The sequence below is a fragment of the Lates calcarifer genome, linkage group LG11, assembly GCF_001640805.2.
Source record: "Lates calcarifer isolate ASB-BC8 linkage group LG11, TLL_Latcal_v3, whole genome shotgun sequence".
Taxonomy (NCBI): domain Eukaryota; kingdom Metazoa; phylum Chordata; class Actinopteri; family Centropomidae; genus Lates; species Lates calcarifer.
The window spans coordinates 11,623,465-11,635,778 of record NC_066843.1 but is presented as its reverse complement, the minus strand read 5'-3'; the positions used below and the strand labels follow the sequence as shown (position 1 = coordinate 11,635,778).

At 41.8% G+C, this 12,314-nt stretch overlaps 3 protein-coding genes across 4 annotated transcripts; 2 read left to right on the top strand and 1 right to left on the bottom strand.

The window, feature by feature from the left end:
* Window positions 1-67: 67 nt before the first annotated feature.
* Window positions 68-2,168, top strand: rps2 (ribosomal protein S2). Its single transcript, XM_018671254.2, has 6 exons — window positions 68-234; window positions 350-439; window positions 1,061-1,168; window positions 1,265-1,598; window positions 1,861-1,952; window positions 2,041-2,168. The coding sequence occupies exons 1-6, from the start codon at window positions 100-102 to the stop codon at window positions 2,119-2,121; spliced, it is 840 nt and encodes a 279-aa protein (XP_018526770.1). The 5' UTR covers window positions 68-99; the 3' UTR covers window positions 2,122-2,168.
* Window positions 2,169-3,067: 899 nt separating this feature from the next.
* Window positions 3,068-5,645, bottom strand: ndufb10 (NADH:ubiquinone oxidoreductase subunit B10). The gene is made up of 4 exons (XM_018671264.2): window positions 5,407-5,645; window positions 4,977-5,115; window positions 3,520-3,659; window positions 3,068-3,213 (listed from the first exon to the last, which is right to left on the bottom strand). The coding sequence occupies exons 1-4, from the start codon at window positions 5,552-5,554 to the stop codon at window positions 3,125-3,127; spliced, it is 516 nt and encodes a 171-aa protein (XP_018526780.1). The 5' UTR covers window positions 5,555-5,645; the 3' UTR covers window positions 3,068-3,124.
* A 2,256-nt stretch (window positions 5,646-7,901) lies between these two features.
* LOC108879825 (60S ribosomal protein L3-like) lies at window positions 7,902-12,287 on the top strand. 2 transcript variants are annotated; one of them, XM_018671227.2, is made up of 10 exons: window positions 7,902-8,019; window positions 8,855-9,047; window positions 9,265-9,433; window positions 9,922-10,057; window positions 10,641-10,827; window positions 10,952-11,112; window positions 11,244-11,345; window positions 11,592-11,687; window positions 11,861-11,980; window positions 12,178-12,287. In XM_018671227.2, the coding sequence occupies exons 1-10, from the start codon at window positions 7,954-7,956 to the stop codon at window positions 12,235-12,237; spliced, it is 1,290 nt and encodes a 429-aa protein (XP_018526743.1). In that variant the 5' UTR covers window positions 7,902-7,953; the 3' UTR covers window positions 12,238-12,287. The 2 variants fall into 2 exon arrangements, with proteins under 2 accessions (XP_018526743.1, XP_050929668.1); XM_051073711.1 differs by lacking the exon at window positions 7,902-8,019 and adding an exon at window positions 8,047-8,103.
* Window positions 12,288-12,314: the final 27 nt, after the last annotated feature.

Sequence of the window (12,314 nt, the reverse complement as noted above, 5' to 3'; positions counted from 1 at the left end):
GTTCTGGGAGATATCTCAAATATTAACTATATGATGACACACAGTCAAAAAACGTAAGCGCTGGCAATGAAGTAATATAATTTTTACGCTCTGCAGCAAATGGCGGACGACGCCGGTGGTAGAGGAGGTTTTCGCGGAGGTTTTGGCGCTGGTGGCCGCGGCCGGGGCCGTGGACGCGGCAGAGGCCGTGGCAGGGGCCGCGGTGCCCGGGGAGGCAAGTCCGAGGACAAGGAAGTAAGTTTCTGACTCCAATAACCTTATTTATCCTTATTTCATGATACATATTGGCGCACGTTTGCAGTAGATGCTACGAGCAATGTGTAACGGAGATCGTGCTCTCCCCTCTCAGTGGGTGCCAGTCACCAAGCTGGGCCGCCTTGTTAAGGACATGAAGATCAAGACCCTGGAGGAGATTTACCTGTACTCTCTGCCCATCAAGGTAAGCAGCATGTGAGGGTGATCATAAGTCTGCTGATGCTGTAATTCTAACAAGGGGACAAAGGGAGGTCTGTCACAAGCAAAGAAGGGCATCTCCCCTAGGATGCTTAAGAGCAAAGCATCATTTTCTCTGACAGACTGATCCTGATGATGTTTCAAAACCCATGTCCTTTTACATTAGCATCTGTTTTGAATATTCAAACTGCAGCACAATGAAAGATTTCAAACCATTTCCCAAGTTGAAAGTTCTTCTACTTTATTCATTTGTAAGAGTAAAATATGAATGTGTTATATTATAAATTTGATTGATTTAATGTTGTTTTTTGCATTATGTAAACACATGAAAGGCACAGAGAGTAAATTCTAAACAACTGATAGTTTTGTCAAAAAGTAACATTAGTTACAGCCCTTGTATTCTGTATTAAAATGCTACATTTTGGGTTACAAGACTAAATATAACTTGGACTTGTTGGGAGAACTACACATTTGGTCTTGATCAAAAGTTAAGAGATTCACTGATACAAGTGCACGCATGCAAAGCTGTACAAGAGTAGATATTGTCAGTTTACAGTTGCTGTGGACCCCCATCTAATGCTCCTGTTTTTTTTTTTTTTCCCTGCAGGAGTCTGAGATCATCGACTTCTTCCTGGGATCTGGTCTGAAAGATGAGGTGCTGAAGATCATGCCTGTGCAGAAGCAGACCAGGGCTGGTCAGCGCACCAGGTTCAAGGTGAATTTAATAAGCTCTGTATGAGTCTCATTTGATTAGTGTTTTATAATGCTAATGTCCAAATCTTACTCTGTTGTTCTCTGATTTTGTTAACAGGCCTTTGTTGCCATTGGCGACTACAACGGCCACGTGGGCCTGGGAGTGAAGTGCTCCAAAGAGGTGGCCACAGCCATCCGTGGAGCCATCATCCTGGCCAAGCTGTCCATCGTCCCCGTCAGGAGAGGTTACTGGGGTAACAAGATCGGCAAGCCCCACACCGTGCCCTGCAAGGTGACTGGCCGTTGCGGCTCTGTCCTGGTGCGTCTCATCCCCGCCCCCCGTGGTACTGGCATCGTGTCTGCCCCTGTGCCCAAGAAGCTGCTCATGATGGCAGGTATCGATGACTGCTACACCTCCGCCAGGGGCTGCACCGCCACCCTCGGCAACTTCGGTAAGATTCTTTTAATCAGTCAAATGTCCTCATCTGCTGAGTGTTTCTGGTTTTTCTCCTAGCTCTGCTCAGCTTCACCTCTGCAGTGGTGTTGTTGTCGTTATCAGGAGACAAAGAAACGAGTATTGTAATGCACGGCAGAAAGACTCTCAAGTGGTCTCCTCTGTTCCCCTTTTCAGTGCTCAACATTTTTATCAAATCACATTGCAATGCTGTGATGTGTTTGAGCTCCATCTTATGCTTTTTGTTGTTCACTCCTCAGCCAAGGCCACCTTCGACGCCATCTCCAAGACTTACAGCTACCTGACCCCTGACCTCTGGAAGGAGACTGTCTTCACCAAGTCTCCTTACCAGGTACAGTACACAGCTTGGATTAATTTACCCTGATTTTAAGCATGTAACATGATGTACTAATAGGCTTTCTACTTTGTTCTTATTCTAGGAGTTCACTGACCATTTGGCCAAGACTCACACCAGGGTGTCTGTGCAGAGGGGACAGGCTGTCCAGGCAGCTACCTCCTAAACTTTTTGTACAGAGAATCGTTGAATAAACGTTCTGAAACAACATAATCTGCATTTTGTCATATTTGCTGAGGTCATGTAAAACAGGTGTGGATCAGAGATTAGAGGTAGAGGAAGCACCTAACACGGATTAGGTGGTATGGATATTGTCTGTGTAAGTCATATTAAGCATAATTCTGAATTAATCTAAGGCCTGAGGTTGAATAAACAAAAAAATCTCCTTTCCTAACCACTTTTCCTTGACCTCAATGGAAAACATCACGAGGTCAAGGAAGGACACGAAAGAGAATTGATAATGGTTAAAGTGAATCCTGGTATTCAGAGAATCTGACTGCATTTGGTGTTGATTGTAAAACTAACTTTAGTAACACATGGAAGATGTACAGTGACAAACATTAAACAGGAGCTCTGTTGTGTGTACACGAACGTGAATCTGCTGAGGTGAAACTACAACAGTGCGTCGCTTTAAAAGCTGCTGCAATTACTTATGGGACAGCATTCTCTCTTTTTGTAAAGGAAGGTCCAGTGTATCCTATGCTAAAGGAGATAAGGAAAGGAGCTTCAGTGCTTCCTAACACTTAGAGAATTAGACCAGCTCTTATCATGGCTGCCACTGAGATCCTTCCTTGTCATTTCACTCCATTTAGGAATCCTCCTAAGCAAAAAGGACTATTTGATTACAGCTTCAGTAACTTCTTGCTGATCTGTAGTGAGGTCTTTGATTGCTAAATACCTCCTGTAAAACTGAAGAGCTGCCACAAAGTGATTTCAGTGTCTGTCTAGTCCAAATTGAGTGAATATTAGTTACTGTCTTAAAAGGAAAACTGTCCATCTTCTGTGATGTCTGTTTGCGAGACTCGTCTAAAGGAAAAATCACTAAGTTACTAGTTGTATCTGACTTTCTGATAATATTTTCACCACTGACAACAAGACAGAGAGACAGATCATGATTTGTGACATAAAGTTTATTTTACAATTATTACACAAGACAGATAGAACTGAACTTAAGCTTTCTGACCCTGAGCTGCCATCATTCTCTCTTTTTGCTTCATCAGACATTTCCTCCCGCTGGCATACACTCCCAGGTCCCCATCTGAAAAGATACAGGTCACAGATTAAAAACAGTGGTAGCCACACAAAAATTAACTGACAATAAGACACTTCAATGTCCATATCAAAAATGTATGTTCATTATCATCAAATGTAAGAAAAATGCTTGTCATGATTTTTCAGAACCAGAACTATTGTCTTCACATTTAAAATTGCTGCTATAATAATATAATATAATAATAATAAATGCTGTTAATTGTTTACATGTGATACATGATATTTGCTGTATTCAGGCAACATAGTAACAGAACACGTGGGACTCCTGAGCTCCAAACAGCACAGTACTTACAGCAGGACTGGAAGTTCTTGGCCACCTGTTCGAACTGCTGCATTTCTTTGGCACAGTTCTGGTGATAGCTGGCTCCTTCTCTCTGCTGGCAGGCCCTCAGACGCTCCTGGACGATCTTCACGATCTGCTGATCCACTTTACTGTGGAGTGAAGGTGACAACAACAACAGTATTGTTTCTATTTTAGTCCGGGGGGGGGGGATCACTGAGGCTGCAAGAACATCATTATTGCTGGGGTCCATGAAACTTCACATACAGATGAATTAACACTTGTGCCCTTCAGATACAGAAGGGCATCAGTTCAAGATGGACAAGTTGAGATTTTTGATTTTAATGTTTCTATGTATTTTTAACTACATGGCCAAAAGGATGTGGAAACAAACATTACACCTATATGCTCCAAGGTCCTGGTCTAACAGCTTGTATTCTTCTGGAGAGCTTTGAACATGATTTGGACCTGGCTGCATTGATTTTCTCCCATTCAACCACAAGAGTATTAGTGATGTGGGGTGTTGGATGAGGTTTAAGTGATAGCTCTGTGCAGGCCAGTCAAGTTTTTCTTCTCACCAACTTGGTGAAAAGTCTTAACCTGCATGGAGTTTAGTTTCCTCACTAAAAGGCTTTCAGATGTGTTAAAAAGTCTTAATTTACAAGTCAGAGATATTTCCTCTCGACAGTCTAAAAGTGGTGCTTCAGGAGGCTGTTCAGCCTTATTTTGTGGAGATTCAATGAGCACCATCAGACCTGTAGTTAACACTGTCACAACTGCTGCTACAGTACCTTGGAAGCTCATCAGCTCAAGATGAACAGGTTGAGATTTTTTCCCAACTACGTGAATTTTATTTATTTATGTATTTGTGATGCTCAATCCATTTACCCATTTTCTGCAACTTATCTCAGTCAAGTTAATTCAATTATTGTCATATGCTGTCAGAAAAAAACTGAAGTTTCCTGTTAGTTTTCTCATTGTATTTGATCACCCAAACCATGAAACAAGTGGTAAATAGCATTCTATTTAGCATTTTTAAAACTTGGTGAGCCCTGCAGTGAGCCTGTCCAAGGTTTGATAAGTACAGAAATATTCTGCTTAGATTTTAACATAAGGCCTCAAGATCAGGTAATAGTGCAAGAGCTGCTTTTGGCCCCCATTATATCAGTTTATATTGTGTTGTAGTGGTGCATGTTACTCCTCTCCAAAACTGGAATAATCAAATTACAATTAACAGTCATTGAGTGCAGCTGGAGATTTTGAGAGCCCTGGGGATCCTGAGCCAAACGCATTTGCAACTTCGTACATTTGATCATATGTCCTTTGTGTGTGCTTTATGTTTGTATGTTGTGTTGTGCAGTATATATATTGTGTATATTCATTATACTAATCATCGCCTTCTGAGCCTCTTGGGTATAAAAATATCCACCGGTATGTCTAAATCTTTGTGTGTATGACTCGTTACATACTAGTCTCTCCTCCACTGCATCTCTGCCTCGTAGTAGCAGACGTAATTTCCCTCCTCGCAGGCAGTCAGGTCAGGAACACGGCGGAACTTCTGGTGGTAGTATACGGTCTTGTTTTTAACCCGAATGCTGTCCACAAAATCTGGATTAGGGAAGAACAGTGCGGAGCAGTTAAAACCTGGCTCTATGTAGCATGAATATCTAGCACTACACCTCACTTAAAGTGCATGCGTAGCTGAGGTTAACTATGTTGACAATGTTACTTCCACAAAACAGAGGTTTGTAGCTGATTTGCTGTAATATTTTGCAAAGCACTTGCTGTGATATCATGGTTAAATATCTGAATACAGCCACGTATTCATAAAGCACTGTCGGGTCCTGATAGCTGTGTTGTTGTTCTGTTAGCACAGTTAGCTCCGTTAGCTTCAGTTACCTCTAAATGTGGTGACAGGCAGGTCCACGGAGTAATAGAAGAGTTTAGACAGAATCAGGGCCGGGTTTGGCAGGGCTGTCTGTTTGTCCACAGCCGGAGTCTGCCGAGGAGGCTCCGGGTATGCTCCTTTATCATAGTCTGCAGGCATTTTGCCTTATTTTAGCCAAGACCGAGGAAATCCTACAATTCGACCTCGACAGAGCTTTCGACGTGGCGCATGCGCAGAAAGCACAACACAAATGGCGAAATAGAGGTCAGCAAATGTAAAACTCTACTTGTATCTAGTTATTATTCATTTCATGGTTTTTAATCATTTGTTTATGGAGTACATTTATTATGTTCAAGGAGTAACTTAGCACAAGCCCAGTAACAGAATTTTTAAAATCTGAAGGTTAAAGGATAAAGGTCACAGGTAGAGTTGTTGTGCCGTTTAAATTCAGCAGGTGGCGGTGCAGAGTTGACAAACTTCAATCCAAAGACTAGTAGTTTTCACACTTTTTGTGCCCAAGGCACATTAAAGGGCAAAATTGCCTTTATAACATGTCATCACTCTTATCACACTGTACGCACTTGTGTTTAAATTAACACAACATTTGACAAATAACTACATTACTCATTAAGTTGTGCTGCGTTGTGTTGGGGGAAAACCCAAACACAACTATTTAGTCTAAATCGGTAACGAATAAGAGAGAAGAAAAAGTGAGCATTTGATTGGAGGAGTCCTAATTAAAGTCATAATCATCAATGTCAACCACGTGTGGAAAACTGGTTTAGCGGGCGCTTCCCTGCTCTTATGTGTAACGTCACGTTTTTGAATTCCTTTAAGCGCACATGATGTCACATCCAAAAGTGTAGGGATAAATGGATATAGCACACACTCATTCACATAGTCTTCCTTACACTGCCACAACAGTTGGTGAAAACTCAGCCAAGTTCAAAGGGTCTAAGATCGCTGATTGGAACACAAGACCAAACACCAGGAGTGGAATAGAATATCTACATGATGATTCAGAACTAGCAATCATGAGCAGCAGTTCACAGACAGAGGAGATACCAGAGATGAGCATGGACTCTCTACTATCCGTTGTTGAGTCCTTCTTTAGAGGGATCACATTGGAGCAATTTGAAAATCTCAAATTAGGGAAACCTGATGATGCCACAAAGATCACGTTGGCACAGATTCTTTTGGACCTCGTACTGTTAATGACAAAATCCATCCCAGCAGTATGTCCTCACAGCAACACCTTTGTGAGTTTACTCTGTCTACATGGGGTTCAGTGGGTTTTACTCCGGGTTCTCCGGTTTTCCCCACGTTCTTTAAAAACCATGCAATTGAAACTGAACTCTTTTCTGTTGCACTAGCATTTAAGTTATAGCATGGCAAAAAATAGCCAAGGCCTAAGGTTAGGTGTGTTAAGTTATTTTTGCATTACTCAGTTGTATTCACTTCATTTTTACATTACTAATTAGGCTTTTAAAGAACCCTTCCTCCAGTATAATGGCTTTAATGTTAAAAAAGACACCAATAATAACATTTAAACAGAAATGATCCATTTTGAGAGTTTCATACACCAGTTTCAAAAACACTATTATATAGAGTGAGGACCTTTTACATGTAAGAACATTTTTCCATTGGGGTATTACATTTTAGTGAAGATTCTGAGCAATTACTCCACCACTGTAAAATAAAAGCTGTGACACACATTATTCTTCAACTATTATTCATTAATGTTTCAAGCAATAAACATCAACCAGATGCAGTAATGACTTGTTTTGAGAATGTTCTGTTGTAATAGACATCCCATATTCTGTGAACATGGCAACAAAATAATAATAAAATCTTAATGAGATGCTAGTTAATGTTGTACATCTGTTTAATGAGTTCAGATGAGCAATGTCTCTTCATCTCACTCAGTTTGTCTTAAGGACACAGGCTCTCTCGCACTGAATTTCAGTTGGTTTGCCTCAAAAAAAGAACTTCAACAGAGCGAACACCTCCTCTGTGAAAAAGCAAAAATACTATTTAATTCTGAGATTATTTTCATGAACACATATGTTCATACTGTACAGCAGGTAGACCAACTTATAGCACCAAAGTCAATCAGACAACTACAAAGTGACACAAAATGAGCACATAGAGGGGCTGAGCTTCATTAAGCATGCCACACACTCAGATCAGACATAGCCACATACGTTCTCACACAGCACAGAGTAAGGATTCAGCCGCACCATACGCCGGTTTCCAACCAGCACCTCTAGTATCATTGTTCTCTAAAGAAAGAGAGGAGAGTGCATAAAGCAGGCAAGATGGATGTTGGCTGCATTAAAATGAAAACTTTCCTGTTCCCCTCTATCTCCTTTCTTGGTGATATGGTTCCTGTCCACTGGGCCTCCCCACCACCTGAGACCTCAGACTTTACCCTCTTCCCCTCCTCCTCTCTTCTCTTGTCAGAACTTGGCAGAGTTTGCCTTGTTTGAAAACAAATACGGCTCCTCAACTGGGCCAAACACCAAATTAGAGCTCTTACGCTGTGTATCATCTTATGTATGACCCTTACATCAGCACTGGTTCCTCTCTCTTTTTATCCCTCGACTGGACAGTGCGCGGACATGGTCAGTACTCATTGTCTTTTTGGTTCTGTTCTACTGTAGAGGATGCATCATTGTGCAGTTTCATCAGTATTCTGTCTTTTACATGTGAGCATGTTTGTGTTATTTATGAGTTTGTTTGACCATCTGGGGTTATAAGGGTAGATGAAGACTTTGGAAACGTTATCTTGTAATGGCTGCCCTCGTGGAAACCACGTGGAAAACTGAAATGATGACGACTTTTTTATTCAACATCCAGTGCTCTGAGTTTTTTGAGCAGAGATGAAATAGAAATAAAGGCAGAAAGTACAAACAACGTGTCCCGGACAGGAAGGCAACAGATCTGAAGATTATGGGACCTAACTGCAAAATATCCTTTTGATGTCCTGTTTCGCTTTAGGATTACAACCTCTGGAGACCCCCTGAGGAATCTTAATATGTGAAATGGAAATTAGATCAAACACAGTTGTTCAAAAACATGCCTGATGACATTATATTATTGTAATGAACTTAATATGGGGAACAATTTATTTGTCTCTGCATGACTTTTATTCCACACTTACACTGTGTAAGAGACTGTGAAAGGATGCAGATCAAACACAGTATCCTCCAGTATTAGTGCTATTAAAGTGTGAACATCTGAACACCAGCAACCTGTTACCTATTCCTCCATCTGTTCATGCTGTTCACCTGCAGTGTGTGCATGACATACACGTGTGTTGCCCTGTGACAAATGCCTGAGAAATAATCAGGGGAAGTTTGTGTGACATTATTGGAAAAAACACTGTAATACGTATCAGGGTTGTCTGAGTTTCCTGCTGGTAAATTTGGACTCTGTTTGGCTTAATGTCCTTTGTAGTCTCATCGCAAATTCCACGCACCCCGCCACGGGCACATGGGGTTTCTGCCCCACAAACGTAGCAAGAAGCACAGGGGGAGGGTGCGTACATGGCCCAAAGACGACCCCAGCCAGCCTGTCCACCTTACCGCCTTCCTGGGATACAAGGCAGGCATGACCCACACCCTCAGGGAGGTGCACCGCACTGGCCTCAGTATGTATGGCTAGACTTTATACATCATGGATACATAGGAAGCTTAAGGATAAACATAAATCTTGAGTGATCCTTGCTGTTTGCTTGGTAGATGGTAGTTATTTCTGGGTAATGATTTTTTAAACACATACACATCTCCTATATAGGCATATATTCTGCCTGATTGAGTTTCACTGAATATCTCAGCAGATGGATATTTTCCATGTTCCTCCCACAGAGCAATCGAAGAGGGAGGAAGTGGAGGCGGTTACTATCATTGACACTCCTCCTGTCATTGTGGTGGGAGTTGTGGGATACATTAAGACTGTCCGTGGCTTACGTTCTCTCAAAACCATCTTTGCTGAGCATATCAGTGACGAGTGCAAGCGCAGATTCTACAAAAACTGGTGCGTGTAATTGCTGCACAAGTATGGATTTACTGACACACTGAAACTGAACTATCTGAACTTAAAATGAGTAATTAGTTCAGTGTCGTCTCATGAGGAGAAAAAAAGTAAAACCCACTGAGTTAACTGAATAAGGGAATAAGCTGAATCAACAGCTGTTCAGTAACAGTTAGAAATGTGTCAGTTCAGCTCATTTTGAAGAGTCAGTTCCTCCTTTGACAAGGTATGGTTGCTGCTGATTGTGTTTCTTCAGAAACTTAACATGACGAGCTAAGTGAACTAGAACATACTATTTAAATTACAAGTCAGGTTTATAAGTTGAAGTGATCTGAAAATAAAATAAAATGTAAGTTGAATTAACTTGAAGTTAATAAAAACATATATATTTATGCTAGGTTCATGGGATTAGTTGATTCTACAAAAGTACTGCATGGTGTTTTACAGTGCAAGTTGTGTTTTCAGTATCTAAATTTCAGTGTGTGTTTCAGGTACAAGAGCAAGAAGAAGGCCTTCACCAAGTACAGTAAGAAGTGGCAGGATGAGACAGGAAAGAAACAGCTGGACAAGGATTTTGCTGCGATGAAGAAATACTGCTCAGTTATCAGGGTTATTGTTCACTCCCAGGTAGGCTGGTGCTTCTCAACACTAGCGCAACATGCTGTTTGGATTAACCAACAGCATAAAATGATCACCTTAAACCTTCACAAAGCAGAATCCAGCTGTCTAATTGTGGTCTCTTATCATATTAGTTTCTACCTCTTCTTCCCTTGAAACCTTTCCTGCAAAAGGGCAGACGTGTCAGGCTTAGACCACATGCAACAGAAAGAAAAGCCTCTTGGCTGCCAACGTCCAAATAACTCTGACCAAGACGCTCTGTCCGTGGGGAGCGCTGGGGAGAGCCGTTTCAAATAGCAGTTTAAAAATAATTTTCAGGGCAGAACCTGGCTGCTCACCCAAAACCTTTATGTTGGCAGCGAACAAAACAAAGATCAGCCAAGAACTCAACAGTCTAACAGTGTTGCTAAGACCACTGTGCAGAGATTAGATCAAAATGTACTTTTAAATATCAGAGCTGTGGTAATTGTCTAATGTTATTACTCTGAATTCAAACATGATCTCATGCTAAGTAATAAATCTAATTATAAAGAGACAGGACAGAAAACCACAGCTTTCACAGGCTTCACAAGTATTTCTTCTCCATTTCCAGATGCGACTCCTGCCCATAAAGCAGAAAAAAGCCCACATCATGGAGGTGCAGCTAAATGGAGGCAGCATCTCGGACAAGGTGGACTGGGCAAAGGAGCGTCTGGAGCAGGCCGTGCCCGTATCTGCTGTCTTCTACCAGGACGAGATGATTGATGTCATTGGTGTCACCAAGGGTCATGGCTTCAAAGGTATGAAACATGCTGGTTCGCAGGTTGTTCTGATCCAAGGAGTTGAAAAACAAATATACTCAGATTGAATTGAATGGTCATATCAACCATTCAATTCAGGCCGTTTTGCTCTGTGGGTTGATAGGCGTGACAAGCCGCTGGCACACAAAGAAGCTCCCCAGGAAGACTCACAAGGGTCTGAGGAAGGTGGCCTGTATTGGAGCCTGGCATCCGGCCCGTGTGGGCTTCACTATCGCTCGTGCTGGTCAGAAGGGATATCACCACCGCACTGAGATCAACAAGAAGGTTAGCTGACAGTTTATAAGAGTCCAATGTGACCCACAAGACTCAGCTTCAACTGTTTTGGCAGAAATATGCTGTTAAGTATATGTAGGCAGGTTTACCATAATTTCATGTGTCCATGCTTGTGTCCTCAGATCTATCGTATTGGTAGGGGTATCCACATTCAGGATGGAAAGGTGATCCGCAACAATGCCTCCACTAACTACGACACCAGCCAGAAGACCATTACGCCATTGGTACTCCCATCTTTCTGTGACAAAATCATAATGAAACAAATGGATTATAAAATCGTCCAGCATGTGGAAATTCAAGTAACACTTTCTATGAAGCCCATATTGAAAATATCAAAAGACGCTTTAATGTTTGTATGCTAAGAGTTGTAGTAGTTGTAGTAGAAGTGATACATTTCTCTCTGAACACTCTTTATTTACCCTTCATTTTTTATCCTCCATTGTCTTTTTTCCTGGATATTGTCTCTGTAGGGAGGCTTCCCCCACTACGGTGAGGTGAATAATGACTTTGTCATGGTGAAAGGCTGCGTGGTCGGGGCTAAGAAGCGCATCCTCACCCTCAGAAAGGTACGGTGTGATTTTGCAAGTCTAATTTTAGATGTCTGTTGTTGTACTTCTGATTCTTCTATTGCACCTCTGATGAGTTGATTTACTCTCAAAATAAAAAGCGCAGCTCCTTGTACAGTGTTGCAGAACATGTACAGTACATGTACATTTTTTGTGTGTTCCTCCAACCCCAGTCTTTGCTCGTGCACACGTCACGCAAGTCCAAGGAGGCCATTGAGCTCAAGTTCATTGACACCACTTCCAAATTTGGTCACGGCCGCTTCCAGACTGCCCAGGAGAAGAGGGTATTTATGGTAAGTATGAGAGAAGTTTGCTGCACACAACAAATCTGAATAACAGGAAGTGAGGAGAAGAATGGTTTGTGCATTTGTGTGAGTAAAGCCAGTATTTGCACAATAGGGATATATTTCTTATTTTTCTCCAGCGTTGACATAGTTGCTCCTGAATCATTCTGCACTATTTTAACCCCAGACCTCTGGTTCACCTGCAGGGGCCATTGAAGAAAGATGCCCATAAGACACTGCCAGAGCCTCTGCCTGAGGATCCCTGAAAAACATGTATTATATTATCATACAATAATAAAACTGAATTTCAAGGACACTGTTGAGCTGTTCCATGCGAAATACT

Excerpts from the sequence above, each read along its gene's own strand:
- rps2 (XM_018671254.2), top strand. The coding sequence starts at position 100 with ATGGCGGACGACGCCGGTGGTAGAGGAGGTTTTCGCGGAGGTTTTGGC. Across the intron at positions 1,169-1,264 it reads GTCAGCGCACCAGGTTCAAG|GCCTTTGTTGCCATTGGCGA; the intron begins GTGAATTTAATA and ends TTTTGTTAACAG. Across the intron at positions 1,599-1,860 it reads CGCCACCCTCGGCAACTTCG|CCAAGGCCACCTTCGACGCC; the intron begins GTAAGATTCTTT and ends TTCACTCCTCAG.
- ndufb10 (XM_018671264.2), bottom strand. The coding sequence starts at position 5,554 with ATGCCTGCAGACTATGATAAAGGAGCATACCCGGAGCCTCCTCGGCAG. Across the intron at positions 5,116-5,406 it reads GCCTGTCACCACATTTAGAG|ATTTTGTGGACAGCATTCGG; the intron begins GTAACTGAAGCT and ends TCCCTAATCCAG. Across the intron at positions 3,660-4,976 it reads ATGCAGTGGAGGAGAGACTA|TAAAGTGGATCAGCAGATCG; the intron begins GTATGTAACGAG and ends TTCACTCCACAG.
- LOC108879825 (XM_018671227.2), top strand. The coding sequence starts at position 7,954 with ATGACCCTTACATCAGCACTGGTTCCTCTCTCTTTTTATCCCTCGACT. Across the intron at positions 11,688-11,860 it reads GCATCCTCACCCTCAGAAAG|TCTTTGCTCGTGCACACGTC; the intron begins GTACGGTGTGAT and ends CTCCAACCCCAG. Across the intron at positions 11,981-12,177 it reads AGGAGAAGAGGGTATTTATG|GGGCCATTGAAGAAAGATGC; the intron begins GTAAGTATGAGA and ends GTTCACCTGCAG.